Source organism: Aspergillus tanneri (genome assembly GCF_003426965.1).
Source record: "Aspergillus tanneri strain NIH1004 chromosome Unknown AapTan_3_pilon_pilon_pilon, whole genome shotgun sequence".
NCBI lineage: Eukaryota > Fungi > Ascomycota > Eurotiomycetes > Eurotiales > Aspergillaceae > Aspergillus > Aspergillus tanneri.
The window spans coordinates 811,749-832,576 of NW_022984630.1; the positions used below are offsets into that span (position 1 = coordinate 811,749).

At 47.1% G+C, this 20,828-nt stretch overlaps 7 protein-coding genes across 7 annotated transcripts; 4 read left to right on the forward strand and 3 right to left on the reverse strand.

Annotated features, from left to right (window-relative positions):
- Nucleotides 1–1,568: 1,568 nt before the first annotated feature.
- On the reverse strand, nt 1,569–3,068 carry ATNIH1004_004056 (acyl-CoA dehydrogenase family protein; the record flags this gene model as incomplete). Its single annotated transcript, XM_033568728.1, has 4 exons — nt 1,569–2,068; nt 2,129–2,218; nt 2,279–2,506; nt 2,576–3,068. 4 exons carry the CDS (start codon nt 3,066–3,068, stop codon nt 1,569–1,571), a joined length of 1,311 nt encoding a protein of 436 aa, XP_033427534.1.
- A 346-nt stretch (nt 3,069–3,414) lies between these two features.
- On the reverse strand, nt 3,415–5,489 carry ATNIH1004_004057 (Hsp70 family protein; the record flags this gene model as incomplete). The annotated part of the gene is made up of 5 exons (XM_033568729.1): nt 3,415–3,854; nt 3,968–4,139; nt 4,542–4,795; nt 4,860–4,971; nt 5,022–5,489. 5 exons carry the CDS (start codon nt 5,487–5,489, stop codon nt 3,415–3,417), a joined length of 1,446 nt encoding a protein of 481 aa, XP_033427535.1.
- A 525-nt stretch (nt 5,490–6,014) lies between these two features.
- ATNIH1004_004058 (putative protein kinase) lies at nt 6,015–8,342 on the reverse strand (the record flags this gene model as incomplete). The annotated part of the gene is made up of 1 exon (XM_033568730.1): nt 6,015–8,342. The coding sequence occupies one exon, from the start codon at nt 8,340–8,342 to the stop codon at nt 6,015–6,017; it is 2,328 nt and encodes a 775-aa protein (XP_033427536.1).
- Nucleotides 8,343–9,230: 888 nt separating this feature from the next.
- ATNIH1004_004059 (NAD(P)/FAD-dependent oxidoreductase) lies at nt 9,231–10,412 on the forward strand (the record flags this gene model as incomplete). Its single annotated transcript, XM_033568731.1, has 1 exon — nt 9,231–10,412. One exon carries the CDS (start codon nt 9,231–9,233, stop codon nt 10,410–10,412), a length of 1,182 nt encoding a protein of 393 aa, XP_033427537.1.
- Nucleotides 10,413–12,611: 2,199 nt separating this feature from the next.
- Nucleotides 12,612–16,030, forward strand: POL3 (DNA-directed DNA polymerase delta POL3; the record flags this gene model as incomplete). Its single annotated transcript, XM_033568732.1, has 3 exons — nt 12,612–12,998; nt 13,053–15,235; nt 15,292–16,030. The coding sequence occupies 3 exons, from the start codon at nt 12,612–12,614 to the stop codon at nt 16,028–16,030; spliced, it is 3,309 nt and encodes a 1,102-aa protein (XP_033427538.1).
- Nucleotides 16,031–16,412: 382 nt separating this feature from the next.
- Nucleotides 16,413–17,441, forward strand: ATNIH1004_004061 (uncharacterized protein; the record flags this gene model as incomplete). The annotated part of the gene is made up of 4 exons (XM_033568733.1): nt 16,413–16,529; nt 16,615–16,776; nt 16,847–16,856; nt 16,960–17,441. 4 exons carry the CDS (start codon nt 16,413–16,415, stop codon nt 17,439–17,441), a joined length of 771 nt encoding a protein of 256 aa, XP_033427539.1.
- An 816-nt stretch (nt 17,442–18,257) lies between these two features.
- ATNIH1004_004062 (uncharacterized protein) lies at nt 18,258–18,805 on the forward strand (the record flags this gene model as incomplete). The annotated part of the gene is made up of 3 exons (XM_033568734.1): nt 18,258–18,308; nt 18,369–18,479; nt 18,530–18,805. The coding sequence occupies 3 exons, from the start codon at nt 18,258–18,260 to the stop codon at nt 18,803–18,805; spliced, it is 438 nt and encodes a 145-aa protein (XP_033427540.1).
- Nucleotides 18,806–20,828: the final 2,023 nt, after the last annotated feature.

Below are 20,828 nucleotides of genomic sequence, written 5' to 3' on the forward strand. Positions count from 1 at the left end.
TTGTTAGGTGGATTTTCTAATCTGCTTTCCTCTGATTTTAGTAGAGCTTAACTAATAATACATATCAGCCTTGCCTTTGCTGCAGGATTCTATCAAAAGGTATCTAAGGTGCTAATCTCGACTCTACAACTTAGTCAGATATTGATGTGTATATAAGCCAGGAATTAATGCCGCGTATCCATAATATTCCGCTAGGGGTATGCAATGCTCCTGAGAACATGTTTAGCAATCACTATTGTAGAGTAACCCTTCTACAGTAAAAGTGAATACTATCGATATATGCTAAGATAGACTTAATGGCTTCCCACCACTTGTCTACGTTTTAACTTCCCAAGCACAATATTTCTGGTCTTCCATGCGGCCCACCCATTCACCGGCCTTTGATCCTCTTCCCCTTCAGTCAAGGAGGAATCACACTGCTCTCCAGTCGACACATAGATGCATCTTGCCGGGGCTGGGCCAAATAGGCCACTGTTCTTCTGGTGCTGTCATAATGCAGGGTGCTACGCAGCAGGCCACCATACCTCAGCTATCTACGCTATCCATCCTGTTATCACAGGCAGCGGGAAGGATCTATAATCCACCCGCAATATTAAGCAGAGTCATCGTCCGGATGTCAGTACGACCCCCAGAGCGACGCAGTCGTACTGAGAGTTGGACTGCGGCTGGCTGAGTAGCAGACGACCAGATATCTCTGAAGCATGGCTCCGTGGGCTCAACAATTCAAGAGTACAGGGCTTCAGACCAAGATGTATATCTAAATGGCTCAGAACAACCCCCAATATCTTGTGTGAATAGTGAATAAACTTAACGATCACCTTTCGCTTGGCAACACTTGCAACAACCTCTTTTGCCAAACAAAGGTATATTACTCATGGCACTTACTGCAATTTAGCTCAAACCGGAGGCTCACGGTCTCAGAAAGAGACAGATTTATACTGACTTGCACGGGCGCCCATCCATTGGAACAATATACTGTGGACCTTGCCATAGGGCCCCATGCTCAACACGTTCGAGTGTTATTTGATACAGGCTCTGACTTGACTCGGGTGAATCCAACCCGTGGCGATGCTCGAGACTGAGCAGCACAAGAAAAGCAAGTACTCTCGGTACTTGTATTCTTGGCTGAGCAAGGTATATATACAGCAAGACATTTAGTCTAGATATGGACGGCGTTGGCAAAGATCCAGGTAGGATAGACAGTATATTATTGGCAGGTTGTGCTAACTGTGCGCAGGAGCGGTCCTTTGGAAGAACTGACGTCAAAAATTTTACAGGTCATTCGGCAATCTATCTATTATCTCTGTCTGTGAGGCTCCTGATAACTTCTCCCGGTAAGATATCCAGCGGTCTTTATTATTTTCTAGTTTAATTCTGTATTAGGTACTAGTTATGGAGCTCGTGGTTGCTAATGCGGACCTTGACTCTATTCTCGGTCGTTCATGCTGCTTGGGATAATTTTTAGCAAACAATTACCGACAATGTCACTCCTTAGATACCCAGTACAACAAATGCGGTATACCATCTTAGGCTATAGAAACTAGAAAGACTTAGAATTTCTTTTATACCTACAGGCTCGACTTCTCCAATGCCTTTCGTCTCGTACGAAGTGCCTTGGTCTCCTCCTGCAACGCCAGACCCATCATGATCTCCTCACTTCCACCACCAACCACATGGACTCTCGCATCGCGACTGATCTGTTCGATCCGTGCCCCCTTTCCTGATTTATTATATCCAGCACCTCCTAGAATTTGCTGCGCCTCTCGAACACTCTTCTCAAGGGCCCGGGTAGACATCACCTTGAGCAAGGCGGTCATTCCTCCGATCCGGAAATCATCCTGGGGTCGATCCTTAGTCAACTCCAGAATATGAACCAGCTGCTCCATAAAGGCATATGCAGGCTCAATCATCAATCCGAATTTGAAGATCTTTGCCTGGATCGCCTGTCTCTGGATCAAGGGGGAACCGAAAGTCTCGCGTTGCACGGCATAGTGGAAGGCATCTTCGGCGCAGACGCGAGCGAGACGGAGTGAAGCGCAAGCCAGGGATAGACGTTCGGGATTAAAGTCTATATCTGATCAACTTCGTGATAATTAATGAATTGTATACTGGTAATTGATAGACTGACTGGACATGATGAGAGGGAACCCTTTGTTCTCTTCTCCGATGAGATGGTCAACTGGGACGTGGACGCCGTCTAATTCGATGTACGTTGATCCTGGTACATTCACCGTAAGACAAGCAAAGCAGTAAGGTAGGCTGGGAAAATAATACTCACCACTAGCATGTACACCGGAGTTGTACATCCGACGACGAGTTACCCCCGACGCTGCGAGAGGAATCACCAGCAGACTAATGCCATCTCTCCCTGGTCCTCCAGTTCTCACAGCAGTCGTGCAATAATCCGCCCAAATACCATTCGTGATCCATTTCTTTGCCCCGTTGACGACGTAATGATCCCCTTCCCTCTTCGCGGTCGTTTTGATATTCGCCACGTCTGATCCAGCTACACAAGTCAGTTAGTCAATCAATCAATCAGTACGTCCACCTCCAAACAGATTATCCGTCTACTAACCATCCGGCTCCGTAACCCCCAAGCAGAACCTTATATCCCCCTTCGCAACTTTAGGAAGCCATCTCCGTCTCTGCTCTAAACTCCCGAATCTCGCAATCGACGGACATCCAATGCTATTTCCCCCTCCCAATCCCCACGCCACCCCGACATATCCAACGCGAATCATCTCATCTGCGACAATAAGACTACACCAGGTATCCCATTTCGTGCGCGGCACATTCCCAGGGAGCGAGAGGCCCGCGGAATCCTCCACCGTCGTCAGGGGATGCACGATTCCGAACCCGAGGGAGCAATGATGGCGTCGGACTTCCTCCGGGACTTGGCCTGTTGATTCCCATTCGTGCGCGTAAGGAGCGATGTGTGTGTTGACGTATTCTCGGACGTAAGATCGGAGGTGGTGATGGAGGGAGGTGTAGTAGGGGTTTTGGATGTCAAGTTGTGGGAGGAGAGGTTCGCTGTATGGGGCTGTTGGAGGAGGGGGTCTGTGGGACATGATGGTATGGTTTGTTGATGTCTTGTCTGGCTTGTTGATGTCTTGTCTGGCTTGTCCACCATGGACTATTGTATATGTTTTAACTTATCGTCGGTTGAGGTGGTCTACGACCGAGGTCCGCGGGGGATGGCATATGACCATGAATCATGCTCATGAATCATGACTTCGCCTACGGATATGGGCTGTTATACAAGGATGGCTTGAATTCATGTGTTGAGTAACCAGTACAGGTCATAGAACTTGTGGATACCCTGCCATTTATCTCCGGTGTATCATTCGCTAGATAGTAAATCACGGCAGTTCGTATCGGATATATTTACTCCCATCCGCAGGAAGTTCAGGATACTTAACAGTATCTCCGCCGCGGCTTATCGTCAGCAAACAATTCTCTCGGTCCTCGCATAGTCTCATCCATTTTCTCCACCGTAGGATTCCATTTTATAGCAATAGGATCCTTGTTCTGACTACGGATTCTCCCACCGCTCTTATTCCATAATTCGAACTCGAGATCATTGGGCCCTACAACCATCTTGATCGTGAAAGTAGCCAGGAAATGCGCCGGATTCCGATGATACCAGCGATGATTCTGCGGTTTCCGATCCACACTGGCCATATCCACCTCGATGTTGCAGATCAAGGTGGCCCCGGAATGCGCCATGCTCTGGGGTACCTGTGTGGACGTAGCGTTGACATGACTATCTGGGCCACCCAGGGTCGGGCCATATCCTGGGGATAGATCTTTCATCGGAATCCTTTGGATACCCCTGTGCGGGGAACGGCGTCGCCCTGTCATCAACGGAACAGTCAATGGGCTGGATTAGGGACAGGAGCGGACGGACGGACAAAGTGACGGAATACCCACCTGCATAACAAGCCAGTCGATCTGTCCCACCGCGTACTTTTTCCCGTCTCGTCGTCGTATCGGACGGGCTCACTTGCATGACGACTCGGGTCGTAGAGTTGGTCGCAGATTACGCCGTAGCTGACCCGACTGCAGAGAGAGTCGAACGCTGAGACACCCAGCTTGATTTGTTGGATGCGGTTCAGGGTCTGACCTTGGACAACAGCCAGCTGTCTAGAACGTATATCACGTATAGTTATTAGATGGAGAAGGGAAAGAATGTGTTAGCATTAGTCTGTCACATACGGTTCATCCACCGTGAGTATCTCCACGAGGCTCGGTAAGATACCCCTTTGATACCTCTCCTTCAGTCTCTTCCTCACGTAGGGTGAGCTTCCGAAGCCTCCGGATAGTACTAAAAATGACTTTTGCTGTTAGTCTGTGTGTAGATGGATGAGAAATAAGACACGAACTATTTGCTCCTGTGGGTAAGTCGACTGTAATGAGCGAATCTGCTCGTCCAGTAAAGTATGGACCTCGTCGATCTTTGCGTCAAAGAGATGCTGTAGTTCTTCCCTGAATAGAAACATCAGAAATGATCCAAAACTACTAGAAGAAGTATACGAACGGACTGATGGTAATTTGCCCATTGATGGTCCCCACAGCAGGAAAATCCCCCCGATGAGTCCCGGAATGCCGAGTCTCAGCAATGAGCCGTCCATCAGCTCCGAGCCAAAGTTGCATTTGAAGCGCTGAAATCGTTGCGAGACCAGTTCGCGGGCAATTTCATAGGGTGTTCGAGAAAGGGAATCTTGGATATGCTCAAGTCGTCTCGATAGAAGATGGCAGGCGTCGGAATCAATCATAGATGAGCCCACCGACTTTGCTGGACAGAGTTAGCACATCCATCGGCTTTTATACTGTCGTGAAAAGTGTCTGGTACCCTCAACACAGCTCAATGTATGGAGTAGCGTCGGCTCCCCTGGTGTTGACATGAGTTTTGAGGACATTGACATCGGTCGTGCCTCCGCCAGTGTCACAGACTAGGATCACATCGCCTTTCTACAACTCCTGCATTAGCCCAGAAAGCAAAGCATATCACGGATTTATACCTGATAACGCTGTCCACTAGCATAAACCGCGGCAGACTCCGCCTCAGTCAACCCAATAATAGCACGATGAGCCGATGAATCCAAACGGACGGAGCTTCTCAATTCAGCGACCATACGCGGATCCTTCCACGTCGTCGGCACACTAAAGACAAACTCGACCTGACGCGAGTCGAAGCGCGGAAATGAGCGAGAGCAATGCGAGACTACGTAACGATAGACGCAATGAATGTAATCGGTGAACCACTTCATGGACTCAATGCGAGTAGGAGCCTCTGGTCGGGGATCCACGAAATGCGGATCCAGATTCAACTTGAAGAGCTCTTTGACATCACTGGCGGCATCGCATTGAAATCCCCAGCTCTGGACATGGCCGGACATTGGGTCATATCGCAGTCGACTGGGAACTTTATTGGCCATCTCGGCGCCTATGAGACCCGGCCAGTGTTGGAGAGGTTTGGGGATGGCCATTCGGGGGCGTAGGAGTAGGAGATGCCTAGTATATCGGATTATCACTCTGGTCGATAGAACACCCAGGACTATAGTATACTTGCCTGTGCAGGTCATGCCAAAAGCTATTAATGAGATTGGGACGGAGTATGTGATGGCGAGGAAGTGAATAATCTCATGTTTTGTCTTGGTGCTGGCATCTTGGATCCAGCTGGGTCGCATATTTATGGTATAGTATAGGGAACTAGGAGAGACGACCTGTAGTAGTTGATGGAATCTAATGACCGGGGCTGGGATCAGTCACTTGAAGATTGGCTTGTTCTTCGGTGGTCTTCGAAAGAGCATGGACAAAGGAGTCTGATTGATGTTAGCGTTATAGCGTTGATATTGTGATGTCTATCGACCTCATATAGTACACATGATCTGGAATAAATACTCCAGTAGATGCATAATCATTCATATGTAAGATTAGAGATGCGAGAATTAATAGTACAAGGCAAGGTATATCTAACGCCACTCCATCATATCCTCTAAATAACCATATATCTATTCTGTATGCGCAACCGACGAGCAAGCCTTCTCCGCAACGCTTAAAATCCTCTGCAAATGTTTCACCGTATCCACACAGTTCCAGCGTCGATGAGGCATAGGGTCCAGCATGCCCTTGATGCAAGTCATCAATGATTCCGCGACTGATTGCTGGTCATCGAGCATCACATCTCCTTGATCCACCTTCCGGGCAAAATCAGCGGGGAACAACGGCCCGACGCACCCGTGGTCGTGTGGAACTCTGGTCAACTCGGATAAGACCAATTGTCGCTCCATTTTGGTATTCAGGCGATAGACCAGCTCAAATAGGATCACCCCAAGAGCGTAAATATCAAGGGTTTCGTCAATCGCATAATAGTCGTTCACCCAATTGTGTTCCAAGTCCATGGTGACTCCTCTCTTGTCCACTAAGGGTGGACGGTAGAATTCCGTACCAACGACACGGTGCACCTTCCCACCATTGTGGATAGACGGACCAGGACTCGTCGGGGAGCTTTCCTTGAGATGTGAGATGTCGGCGACAAGTCCAAAGTCCCCGATTCGGGGATGACAGTACCGCGAAGGATGATTATGTACTAGCTGACATGGAGGGCATCCATCAAAGTGTCTGGTTTCAGGAGATGAAAGGAAGATATTGGCTGGTTTAAGATCCCGATGGACGATCCCCTTAGCGTGGAGATAGTCAACGCCCGAGATAATGCGAAGCATCATTTTCAAAGACGGCACCAAATGAAAGCAATGGCGTCGTGGCACATCTTGATGATCCCCTATTCCTCTATATGGCTCGGGACTTAAGTAAGAGCTAAGAGAAATGGGGTGAAGCGACATCTGAATATGAAGGACCACTGCGGGAATCTGAGCCTCGCTTCGATGCCTCCGTTGCACCTGTAATTTTGACGGGTCATGGCTGAATCCATCCGTGAAGACGTCATTGTCAGTGCCACCGAACGTCGACATTTGGCCGATCGAGGGTCCAGTAAAATCGCGAGGGATCGATTCAATCTCCTCATCCTCCTCTCCAAAGCTATGCGCGGAGCTCTTTTTTGAAGAACGTGAAGTCACCGTGGCATGGCTGGCATGGCTGCTCCGACGTCGAGACCGACTGGAGGTCATCGATCTCTGTTCTGTCAAATAATCCGTGTTAGTCTCAGTAGTTGAACTTTCGGAATGTTCAAAGACGATTCCAAAGCTCTGTTCCTCATGGGATTCATGGCATATAGATTCATCTGCGGCTTGTTCGGTTTCGAATTTGACAGAAGCCGGTGGTCCTGATGGTAGGTAAGCCGGCATATGCACTTTTTCCACCCAGGCGCCGTAATAGCGCACCACGTTTGTGTGCTCAAGCCGAGCGAGGGTTCTTATCTCCTTCATGATGTTTTCGAGTTGGTTTTCGCTTCCACACTGCAGCTGCTCCAGTCGTTTCTGGCTAATAGGGATTTTCTTTACCGCATAACTCTGTCCGTCGATGTGGTTCCGTACATGGTATACTTCGCCAAAGGATCCACGCCCCAGGATTTTGACTTCTGAGAACTCCATTGAATACCGAGACATATGCTCAGTCGGCGTCCGTGGGTTCTGATCGAACAATGGAAAACTCACAGGCGAGCTTCCGGAAAGCGGCAATGGCCGAGTTGGCAGGCTACTCAAGTCAAGTCGAAAATTCCTCACTGCACCTGAACCCACGTCCATAAATCCAGGAGGATCGGGGAGCTGTTGTGACGGCAAACTTGCAACGTCCTTATTTGAACGAATCTGCAAGCTTGCCGTAGTCGATGCCAGGACAAGATTTCCCGCACCATCAAGTGGAGGTTGTCCTTGAGCATCTTCTAAATCAAGATCTTCTAAGGCAGAGACGCCGAGCATATCCAGATTATCCCGGTAGTACTGCCGAGTGGACCCCAATTCATCGTTATCGGCACCACTGGCCAAAACACCGTGTGATGACAGGAACTGTGATTTATAAGTGTACATCTTTTTCCCCAAGAATTGTACTTCCGGAGAGTCCCGCGTGAACCGCTTATGCGAGCCTCCCTGGGAATTAAGGATATCGGCAGCACGACTAAGGCAGTAAAATTCAAGGAGGGCAGCTGTCATGATGTTGGCATGTCCCTCCGTATTAATATCAAGTCCATCTATGGGGGCTTGATTGCTAGTTCCACGGCTCTCCCCGGTCAAAACTGGAGCAGTCGCAGTACCCTTCCCGTGGGGCGAAGTCTTCTCCGTCGAAGAACAGGTTGTGGTTGCAATGGCCACATCTTCACTCTCACTGTCACTGGATTGTGAATCAGAAGAGGAAATATCTGCAGCTGATTTGAACATGGACATATCGAGGGTGTTGAAGATAACAAAATTGAAATCAAGGTAAAGATCAGTTCCACGGCTACATTAAAGCCATACGAACGGGCATAAACCCGGCCATCTATCAGTCTGTCACCCGACAATGCCGCGTGGGAAATATACAATGCAGAGAAAAAGAAGTCAGAAATCACGTGAGGCCATATATTCTGCAGAAAAGTGCAAACAACCTATGTAAGACGGGTAATTACTTGGTCAATTCCAACCGCTGAGCCGAGTTTAAATAAACGCAGGCTTATCTGTTGTGAAGAACGTGCCAATGTGTCAGAATGGAAAAAGCCACGGTTTCTGCTGGTGGTTGAGGGATGCAGTAAACATGGCCCAGTAGCCTTCTGAGCTTCTATCGGATTCTAAAGGCGGATGCCATCGACAGGGCGCACACTAGGCTGTTGTTATGGGATAGAGACTGGGCAATCGCGAGTCAATCACAATACTTGCCAGTCTAGATGGTGATCTCAGCTCAGAACGGCGACATCATTCTAATGGATGGGAGTGAATGAATGAAGGCGTCGTTTGCCTTCATGGGGGAGGTTTTTCGTTGCGGCAAAAAAAAGTTTCCGCTGACCTCATCATTCCGCCTCAGGCCACAACACCCCACCGCCCCTCGTTGAGTCACGAAGATCTTCTCTCTGGATAGATGGAATCTTGGGCATTTAAAAGGCCTAGAAGCCGGCGATCGGCGGCTACTCGCGTCTTGCCCTTTGCTGATTGTGACAATGCTATATATAGGCTGACTATCAAATACGAGGCAGTGACATCAGCGGGGGGTTGAAAGACTCAGAATGACATATAAAACCGTGGGCTATGTAACTGTAGGAATTTGAACTCTAATTTAATTAAACACAAGCATACAGAAAAATGACTACTCCCAAGTTCACATCCGACATTGCCATCATCGGTGGCGGTATCGTGGGCTCAGCCCTCGCCTATTTCTTGTCTACCTCGGAGCAAGGCAAGAAGATCATTTTAATTGATCGCTCTTTCGCACCATTACAGGGCTCCACGGGCTATGCCCCCGGTTTTGTTGGTCAATTCAATGAATCGGAAGCCCTCACCCTTCTGGCGATTGATACAGTGAAGGAATATACCAAAATTCCCGGGGGGTTCGACACCGTCGGGGGTCTTGAGATTGCCACCAGCGATGAAGGGGCCAATCGCTTGAAATCAAGATATGAAGCAGCACGAAAGGTCGGACTTACCGCAGAATTGATCTCCTCGGAGGAAGCAGTGCGTATGGCCCCTGACCTGGTCAAGGGATACAACCAGATAGCTCTTCATTTCCCTAGTGATGGAACGGCAAACGCCACAAAAATATCATCTTTCTATCAAGAAAAGGCCCAGGCAAGCGGAGTCCAACTCCTTCAGACAAATGTTTCCAGTATCTGTCAAGTCAATGGCCAAGTGCAAGGGGTCATGACCATGTCCGGACTCATCGCAGCCAAAACGGTGGTTATTGCAACCGGGATCTGGGCCCCAGAGCTCTGCGAACTCGATATCCCGATCCCAATTGTACCCGTTGCGCACCCGTATATGTATGGTGAGAACCATGAACCCAACCCACGCAAGATGCCCTTTGTCAGATGGCCTGAGCATCATGTCTATGCTCGCGACCATGGCCCATTCTACGGATTAGGTTCATACGATCATCAGCCGGTCTCGCAGGAGCCGACAGCCGCCGCTATTGGAGATTGGATTGAGGAATTTGATACAACCCTGAAGAATGCTCTGAATTTTATACCCGAGAAGACGAACTTGGTGCCAAAACGAAAATTCAATGGCATCTTCTCCATGACGCCTGATAACATGCCAATAGTGGGAAACATCCCTTCCATAGGTGGTCTTTTCATGGCAGCTGCAGTATGGGTTACTCATGCGGCTGGCTCTGCCAAATTTTTGGCGCAGCTGATGAAAGGAGAGAAAGTTGATGAGAATATCCGAAAGGCGTTGGATCCCAGTAGGTTTCAGGGTAAAGATATGGGGCGCTTGAAACGGGAGTCGTTGGATGCTTATAATGAAATTTATAAGACTCAGCAGAGTTAGCCGCAATAAGAGTACTAATATGCTCTTTGACTAGTGTGAGCGCTATGTATGCCTCAATACGTGCCCAACAATGTCTTCATAAACTGAGCCATCCAGGGAACGTGACAAGATAGGAAATATATTAGTCTTTCTTGCCCGCATTTTCTATCCAACGTTCCGATGTGGCTTTGGATTGCGTACTTGTACATGGTCATCCATCCTAAACACAGTCCCACTGATAGTACAATTAACTCAACTTAAAAAGATATTAAACAAAAGTATAACCGAGACATGTTTAGAAAATAGAAAAAAAAAATAAATAAAGCGGGGACAGGAGATTACAAAATTATTAGGCGGGATGTCACATATGCCTAGAGAAAGACGTTAATAGCCTATAGTTATAGATCTGTACTTTCATCACCCTCATGCATCGCGTCCCTCAGAGATTGCAGTATTGTCATGGCCATTAGCTCATCCCTTGGGAAAGAGCCCCGTCCCATGAAATCATATTCAATGGCAGTGTATCAGAATCATAGTTGTACTCATAGCTATTAGATCGTCAAGATCATACTCGTCCTCATAATCCTCGTAGTTATCGTCTTCGTCGTCCACTTCTAGTAGACTATAGGGCAGAATTTGGTAATCAATCCGTGTGTCCTTGAACAGATTCCTGAGGCTCAGGAAACACTGTTCTGGCGTCAGACCTTCTGGGATACGTTGCCCAGGAAGTTTGATGGGCTGAGTGATGTCGAACGCAAGCAGTCTAATTGGCCTCAAAGCAGGTAAGAGCCCTTCCTGACATTCTTTCGTGATATGCTCGGTCGCAGCTTCTGGAAGTCTGCCAATGGATAGCCCGCATGCATGTCATCTCCAACAATATGCAGTCGGTCGACTTTAGACAAGAATGAGGGATTGCGACCTAAAAGATGATCGACAGGTGTCGTCATGAATTCGCCTCCCTTAACAGATAGTAAGCGAACGTTAGGCGTTCAGCTCAGCAATAAAGCTACAAAGACGTTGAGGTCTCGTGCCTTCACTGCTGCAAGCCATCTTGTCTCTTCAACACTCTAGTGTCATTGAAATCAGCATAGAGACTATTTTCCTCAAAGAATTGAAATAGCACAGGTTGTGCAAGTTCACGGAACTTATGGCAGACCAAACAAATATTGTACAAAGTCATCGCTTCTGACAAAGTCATCGACATTAAGAAGAGCATCTTTACTTTCATCTTCTGCTTTGCTGTTCTTGGTTTTTAGATTTTCATCTAGGCCCTTGGTCAGGGTATCGATCTCATTTACTTCGGCAAAAACGAGATGATATGTGACAGGAGTTCTGCAGGGAGGTCCTGCAAATTAACCATGATTATGGGTACGGATACTGTAGAGGAATTGGTAGGAGAACAACAGCTCGCGTGTTCAATATTTAATAAGGAGTTTGGCACCGAACAATGGCAGAAAAATGAAATTTTCCGATCTCCTTATTTTTGCTTATGGAGACCATTCGGCGACGAGTCTGGCGGTAATTGCTGGCAGGAGGTCCGGTTACACATGCCACCAAATGCAACTACCTAGCCTAGCTCAAAAGTTGCAATGGGGGTTCAAGTCCAGTTCACTTTTTTTTTTGGGGCCGGGGGGGGTGGGGTGGTTCTACTTTATATATCTCCCTCTGTCCAGGCAGAACGCAAGAATATCTCGCTTCAGACATGCCTTTGCCTTCCAATTCAGCTCTCCAGCATTGTTTGAACTGCTTATCTTAATTACGAAGATATGGGTGGTAGTAGTGATCTAACCTTTTTGGGCCGAGAAAGAGATGGCGTCATATTCGGAAGCTCCAAGGCGCAGAATTTGGTGGATTGTCCACTACGTAGTAGTTCCCTCACACATAGGATATGCTCTGCAGTTACGAAAAAAGTAAGATCAGTGTGTCTGATATATTATTTCCCTGCCCAGTGGGGTTATTCAAGCGTATCTGAGGTCGAAGCGCGTTATCACGTGATTTCGGACAACGCGTAAAGAGGCGTCACGGAAGGCGCGAACGAGACACGAACTTGCAGGCATCAGGCGCCGGGGCCGCGACACAGCTGCATTTGCGCGATAGCATCTTCGATGTACAGTGGTCAACTTCTGCCCACTGAACCTATACGTTTTCTTTTCATAGCTTGTTTGTTAGCTGCATCTTTGCTATTCGATTATTCTGCCTTGTATTTAATGAGTCCTCGCCATGACTGAAGCTGTACCGCAGAAGCGGGTTTTGAGCGATGCAACAAATAACGCCCGCAGTATCCTGGCGACGCCTAGTTCAATGAAGAAGCGGAAACTAGACACCGGACCTCCTGTTAAAACGAACCCTTCATCGCAGAATAGCCAGCGAAGAGTGGTTGGATCAAGCCAGCCGCAGAAGAGCCAGTTCGAGGAGGAGGTCCTGGAGAAGTTAACCCAAGACATTAGCGGGTTAAAGGACAGCAATTCGGAAAAGGATCAACAATGGGAACGACCACCTTTGGGTGAATTCGACCCAACGAAAGAAAACATCTGCTTTCAACAGATCGATGCTGAAGAGGGAACATTAATGGGGAAGACAGCTGTCAGACTTTTTGGCGTCACTGAGGTATTGCTCGTACTATCTGAGCCATCTGTGGTCGGTATCTAACATTTGAAATAGACTGGCCAATCGGTCCTGCTTCATGTTACAGGATTTCAGCACTACCTCTATATTGCTGCACCGGTGAATTTCACAAAGGATGACTGCGAACCTTATCGGGCCTTTCTGGAAAGCAAGCTCGGCCAATTCCAACCAACTATCCAGTCGGTTCAGCTTGCTATGAGAGAGAATATATACGGATTCCAAGGCAACCAGAAGAGCTGGTACTTGAAGATTACAGTTACCGAGCCGAGGTATATCTCTAAAGTTCGAAGCGCCCTCGAAAATACGGCTTCAAGCTTCAATTACAAAGGACTGTGGGACATTTCAACCGATTCAATTCCTACCTTTGACAACATTCAATACCTGTTGAGATTTATGATTGACACGGACATTTCTGGTATGTCGTGGGTTGAGGCTAAAGCGGGAGACTACCGACTGTTTAATCCTCAAGAGAAGGTCTCGAATTGCCAGATAGAGGCGAGCGTGGATTACCATGGCTTGGTTTCTCATCCTCCTAACGGGGATTGGGCTAAAATGGCACCGTTGCGTATTCTGTCCTTTGACATTGAGTGTGCCGGGCGTAAGGGTATATTCCCTGAGCCAAACGAAGACCCCGTCATTCAAATCGCCAACGTGGTGACGCGTTATGGAGAGTCAAAACCATTTATCCGGAACGTCTTTGTGTTGGACACGTGTAGCCTGATTGTCAATACCCAAATCCTGGAATTTCAAAAGGAAGAGAAAATGCTTATGGCATGGCGCGACTTCGTTGAAAAGGTTGACCCCGATGTGATCATTGGGTACAATATTGCGAACTTTGATTTCCCCTACCTCTTAGAACGGGCGAAATACTTGAAGTGCAGTGGGTTTCCTTACTGGACCAGGGTGAATGGACTTCAGTCGCAGGCCAAAGACGCGAACTTTTCCAGTAAGCAAATGGGCAACCGCGAATCCAAAGCAACGAACACAAATGGAAGAATCCAATTGGATCTTCTCCAACTGGTGCAGAGAGACTACCATTTGCGGAGCTATACCCTTAACTCTGTTTCTTACGAATTTTTAGGAGAGCAGAAGGAGGATGTCCACCACACCATGATCACTGAACTGTATAATGGAACGCCAGACTCGAGGCGACGTTTAGCAGTTTATTGCTTGAAAGATGCTTATTTGCCACAACGCCTAATGGATAAGCTCATGTGTCTTGTCAATTATACCGAAATGGCAAGAGTCACCGGGGTTCCGTTCAATTTCCTGCTCTCACGTGGACAGCAAGTCAAATTCCTCAGCCAACTGTTCCGCAAGGCTCTGGAACAGCAGCTTGTCATACCAAACGCAAAAGCGACAGACGAGCAAGACTATGAGGGTGCAACGGTCATTGAGCCGATACGTGGGTACTATGGTGTACCTATTGCTACTCTCGATTTCGCATCTCTGTACCCTTCTATCATTCAGGCTCATAACCTATGTTACACAACATTACTGAATAAAGCTAAGGTCGAGAAGCTTCAGTTGAAAAAAGATGAGGACTACATTGTCACACCAAATGGAGATATGTTTTGTACAACGAAAGTTCGCAAGGGCCTTTTGTCACAGATTCTGGAAGAGCTCCTCATGGCGAGAAAACGAGCAAAGAAAGAGCTGGCGGTCGAAACCGATCCATTCAAAAAAGCCGTTTTAAATGGAAGACAGCTTGCTCTGAAAATTAGTGCTAACAGTGTCTACGGTCTTACTGGTGCAACAGTTGGGAAATTACCTTGTCTTCCCATTGCCAGTAGCACGACTAGTTATGGGCGCCAAATGATTGAAAAAACGAAGCAGGAGGTGGAAGCAAGGTACACCATTGCGAACGGCTACTCCCATGACGCCAAAGTCATATATGGCGACACGGATTCAGTCATGGTGAAATTTGGCGTTACTGAACTCGAGGAGGCTATGAAGCTAGGCCAAGAAGCTGCAGGATATGTATCCTCAAAATTCATTAAGCCGATTAAACTGGAGTTCGAAAAGGTTTACTTCCCGTATCTCCTGATTAACAAAAAGAGATATGCAGGTCTGTACTGGACCAATCCGAAAAAGTTCGATAAGATGGACACCAAGGGTATTGAGACTGTGCGCCGAGACAACTGCTTGCTGGTACAGAATGTCATTGAGACGGTACTGAATCGAATCTTGATTGACAGGGACCTGGATGGTGCCCAAGAGTATGTATCTCCCCTTTTTCTAATTTCTTACAGGATTCCTAACGAATTGCATGTAGTTACGTTAAGGACACGATATCAGACCTGTTGCAAAACAGAATTGATATGTCAAAGTTGGTCATCACTAAAGCCCTTTCCAAGTCCGACTATACAGCCAAGCAAGCCCACGTCGAGCTTGCAGAGCGCATGCGAAAACGTGATGCAGGCTCTGCACCTACCCTTGGTGACCGCGTTGCATACGTCATCGTCAAAGGCGCTGGAGGATCGAAGAACTATGAGAAGTCAGAGGATCCGATATATGTCCTCGAGAATAACATCCCCATCGATACCAAGTACTACTTGGATAACCAACTTGCGAATCCCCTTGGTCGGATCTTCGAGCCCATACTTGGAGAGAAGAAAGCCAGCCAGCTCCTCACCGGTGAACACACTAGATCCATCTCTGTGGCAGCACCGACTATGGGTGGACTTATGAAGTTCGCCAAAAAGACAGAGACATGTCTGGGATGCAAAAAGCCCCTATCTAGCAAGGAGGAAATGGCTGGGGCTGTCTGTGAGCACTGTCGACCTCGCCTTGGCGAGTTATATACTCGATCTTTGAACAAAGTATCGGATTTGGAGGTCCGTTTTGGACGGCTGTGGACCCAATGCCAGCGATGTCAAGGTAGTTTGCATTGCGAGGTGATTTGCTCGTCGAGAGACTGCCCCATTTTCTATATGCGCATGAAAGCCAAAAAAGACGTCGAGGATGCACAGAAGGAAGTGTCCAGATTCGATTTTGACGCTGGTGCGTGGTAACTAAATGGCGTCTTTGGGACGGATATTGTATAACAACCACAGTTTGAGATTCTCTGGGACATTTCTTGCATGGCGTACTGGAGAAGATGCACGGATTGGTCACGGGCATCCTGTTTAACGGCATTATGTCATCTAGTTTGCGTAGGTAGAACTTGAATAAAGATTAATAGTGAGAGTTTCCAGTTGGCAAGGATTAGTTATTAGGCCGGAACGACACTGTATTATGTATGCAGTGGCGCTACTCAGAAAAAGCCTCCTGAATATTGTTGGCCAAGGCGTTCATTAGCTTTTCTTGGCATGGTGGCACTTGACGTGTCCGCCGATCACAGAGCTTCCCGTCCTAATTCCAACCGCAAGTTCTACTACAACAACTCTTCTCGCAATGCTCCCCACCGGTGTCCGGCCGTCGCTGAATGCGACCGTGGAAGATGATGAGGGAAACGAGCGTAATACGAATCCTATGGATACTGCAGGTGGGACGCAGTATTCATGGCCCGAGGTGAGTTTGGTAGCTACACGAGTCAGGCGATGTAGAGGTATACTACACTACCGAATCGATTGCTAATTGGCCTTGTTGCCAATAGCTTTGCTCGCGACATGATTCCGTTCTTACATCGCACTTGGAAATGTTGTCTACGGTAAAGAGTAATCTCGCGAGGGAGGGGGAGACCTTTCGGATGATTTCTACGATGGTTGAGAAAACAAATAAAATGATCACTCAATTTAAGGTTCTGAAGACTCAGATGGTAAGTTGATCTGTTAATATTTAACGGTGGTGTGTGTTGTTTAATGTGCTGATCTGTTCGTTTTCATTAGCAAAGATCAAGTAAGTTTAAGGCACCCTGTCTCTTTCAATACGCGCCAAGAGAGAGAGAAAAAGGCAGGGGAACGGAGACCTTAGTACCTAGACGGGGCTAATGCTGGAATAGGAAGTAGTGGTGCGTTTGGGACGGCGCCCGATCTATCCCCTACTAACTCTTCCGATTCCCCATCGGCAACGGCGACATCATCATGCCGAATGGGTGAGGCCCCTGCACCGGTCCGGCCGAAACGGAGGAAACGAGTGTTAGTAGAATCAAACGAAGCGGCATCCCGCTACGATGATGACATGTCATCCGCTGAAATGCTACGTGCTCATAAACAGAAAAGGCTTGACGTTTCACTACCGGGAGGTGATGAGGATGTGAGAAATGTAACGCCAGTTTCAATGGAAACTGAAGACATCTCTGCAGAGGTCCAGCGCCGTTTGAAGCTCAAAGAAGAGCAGCGCAAAAAGCGACATTCCAAGCCAGAGAAGAGGAAACGGGGCAGTCTCACGTCAAATGGAAGCACTTCTCCCGGAAATGTGTCAAAACCGCGCAAGAAAGCTAAAGTTGACATTTCGCATGGGGTGTTTGGAATGCAGTCTTAGGTGAAAATACGCCGTTTTGACATCTTCTGTCAAATGGAACGCTTCTCCAGGAAGTCCCTCAAAGCCACGGAAGAAAGCCAAGGTTTGCATTTCAAAGGGAGGAGTTTGGGATGCAACTCTAGGCTATAATACACCTTTTTGATATATGTATATATATATCCGGAAGTCCGATGTCTGGAGGAAAGAGAAGGGCAAAGAGGACGAGCTGGAGTGAGAGGATAACTTTTACATCAAGTATGGCAGGAAAGCCCTGTGACCATTCGGATGACCGTCTTGATATGCCCTCTATAGAAAATATGGCTTTCCGAGGGAGTCACACATGCACAATAACGGTCACACATGTAATGCGTTGATCCGCCGCAGTCAATTTAAAGTCAAACGTCCGTGGACCAGGAACAGTGGTTCCGGCCCAACAGAGACTGCGGGCTCAATATGCCTTGAATTATACACTCCTCTCGCCTGACATATACTACGAAATCAATACTCGATAACAGATCATTTTGACACGTTCGGTCATTATGTCGTTGAGGTTCAGAGTGACCTATGAAATAGCCCTCAACATCCGTCAATTCTCTTTTTCTCTTTCTCCCTGGTCTCAAAAAGGGGCCAAACTGCATTTTTAAAAACCAAACAAAACCATTGCATACAAACCTCAAAACCAAACATATCATATTTCAACCTTCCCATTCAAACAAGCATCTCTCTCTGCCCCTCTTTCTCCTTCGAAGGAAGAGCATGCCTTCGTTCAAAAAAATCAGCCCGAGAAACTCCATCTCGGGCAACGGTGTCCACAAACTCTCTCGAAAAACGTCCACTATGAAACCTCAGGGTGTGAAATCCTGCACTGGTGGCTCCGGCCGCAAACAAGTAAGTATACAAATAACCCCTCACTATAACTAGTAGAGACACAGTTAACATTCTGTCTAGACCGAAAGGCAGCCTCGTCTGCCATCGCAACCACCAATGTCACGAGGAGTGAATAAACGCCCTCGTGAACCATCCCACTTCATCCGGCGAAACGACCCCACAACAAATATCGTGGGTTCCTCTTTCTCTCCTAGCATGTCTACGTGCTAACGATTTCTTAGGCCAAGAGACCTGTGGACATTCCTATCGACCGACGAGAGACATATGCTCCAACTGGGCCCCGCAATGACGGTACTGACAAGACAGACGTTTCTGCAGACGCTACCATCGAATCATCTCCCGTCCCTGAGGTGGAAATGCGTGATGCATATCCCCCTAGTGAACATCCAATGATCTCGATTATCGAGGCACTCGCAAGATCACTTTCCCAGAAACGGGCCAAACACCCGGCGTTGGATGCCGACCATGACGTTATCATGGCCGATGCTCCTCATTAAACAGCTTCATCAGATATGCTGTTCAGCCTTCGGGCTCAGGGTATGCAGTGGAGGAAAGAAATTTGGTAAAGCCTCCGGGCTCAGGATATCTCGTGGAGGGATTGAACTTGGAAATGCCTACGGTCGCTTGGTAGGTATATCGGGAACAAAGAAAACTGAGGTTTGAGAAAAAGAGTCGGACGAAAAGAGCCACTCAAAATATTGTCGTCCAAAAAGGGACTACTTGAAATTTCCTGTATTCTGCCGTCCTGATTAAGGTTTTTACCTCGCACACATAAGACAAAAGGATGTGGCCAGGAAGTTTCCCTTGATCATCTTCATTTAGCCCGAATGGGGGGACCGCATTTTTGTGTTTGAATGATACCCAGAATTAGTTGCATCGACTAGTTTGATTCATCATGTGCTATGAATGAAGTGTCTTTCGCCTCTCACATCGTTGAAATGTAGACGGCATTATAGCAACAAGCGTAATTGTATTCGTATCACTCTTCAGGTAGGTAATAGCTATATTCATAAGATCCAGTCACCTCCCTGATTCACTTCAAATCGAACTAAACGAAATACAGACTTGGTTCTCATGAGGTATTTATATCAGGAGCAACTCATTAGTATCGTCTTATAGTTCTGTTAGTACGCCGACAGACGCCTGCCTTTCTCGATCCTCGTGACTTCCAATATTCATCTACAGCTTCCCATTATTCATCATCATATCATTATTTATTCCCCTTCATCATTCTATTAATAAATTTTTTTATTACCTAACACCATCGTAACTCAATTAATATCATGGAAAGAGCCACTTTAGCAAATATTCTACACTATTTATTGTCCCATCCAACATCCGCCGAACATCTTTTTCTCCAAGTCATACTAGAGATAAGTGGTTAGAGTTCTCTTCGACGATCTTCATTACTGGTAATCTTTTTCCTACTGATTTATTGGGCACCATGATCAACAGGTATATAATTTGTCAATTTTGATACCTCACAGGCCCCGAAACAAATACTACACTATACATGTTTTAGAACCGCAACAAGAGAAGTGGTCCTGTTAGGCCGCATAAGGCTCAAATATCAACGACTTTATATGGCTGGAAGGACACTGGCAGCGAATGTAAGCATGTACCGGTTTCTCCTGATGTGCTATAACTAATATACGTTAATTAGAATCAACGGTCCCCTCCTACAACGGAGACTCTCAATCTTCCGATACGGGATGTAGACAACCTTGTTAACGTAAAGGTGTATCTGACACCCCCAGCAGACTTACCACCAATAGCATTTCACACTGTATCAAAATCAAAATACCAATTGGCGCTTGGTCGGGCTTGATATCCAATAGTCTAGGTCTGGACAGGAGTGCGAGATGTAATGCCAGATTCCTGAATGAGCCTGGCAGGCGACCACTTCGCGGATCCATTGACACTTTCGCATCCGCGTTAGAGTACATTATCCAGAGGAAATATATGGATCCAACATGAAACTAGGGCCATCTACAAAAGAACCTAGTCCAGTTTCAGGTGCATCCTTTATCATTTAGCATTGCATTACTGAGCTGGTTTCGTGCGTTGTCTTTTTTGTCTCTTACATATTGCAGAGCAACAGCATGCCCTCGTTCAAACACAAAAATGTCAGAATGTCAGAAGATTTACCTAGCCTAACCAGGTCGGTACCATTTTAGTGCAGTGAATTTTATTGATGAAGTGTCTGCTGACTCCTGTCCTGGGTAAAATCCTCCTACCGGAAAAAGAGACAGAGACTTTAGGATAATACGTCTTGTAAAAGCGCCAGCAAGATTTATCATTAAGGCCGTATAGAGAAAAACTCGATACCAATGCTAATTCTGCAATGCTAGTTTGCGTACTAAGAAGTACATCGCAGACAAGAGACCAACAAAGTAGCCATGATAAGGCTTATAAAGTAGGGACATTAAATGCTAAGGCAAATGGATAAGGAGGTACTTTTCCACTTCTTATCATTCCAAGTAGATGGATAGAACGAATAAGGGCCTTTTAACCTTGAGT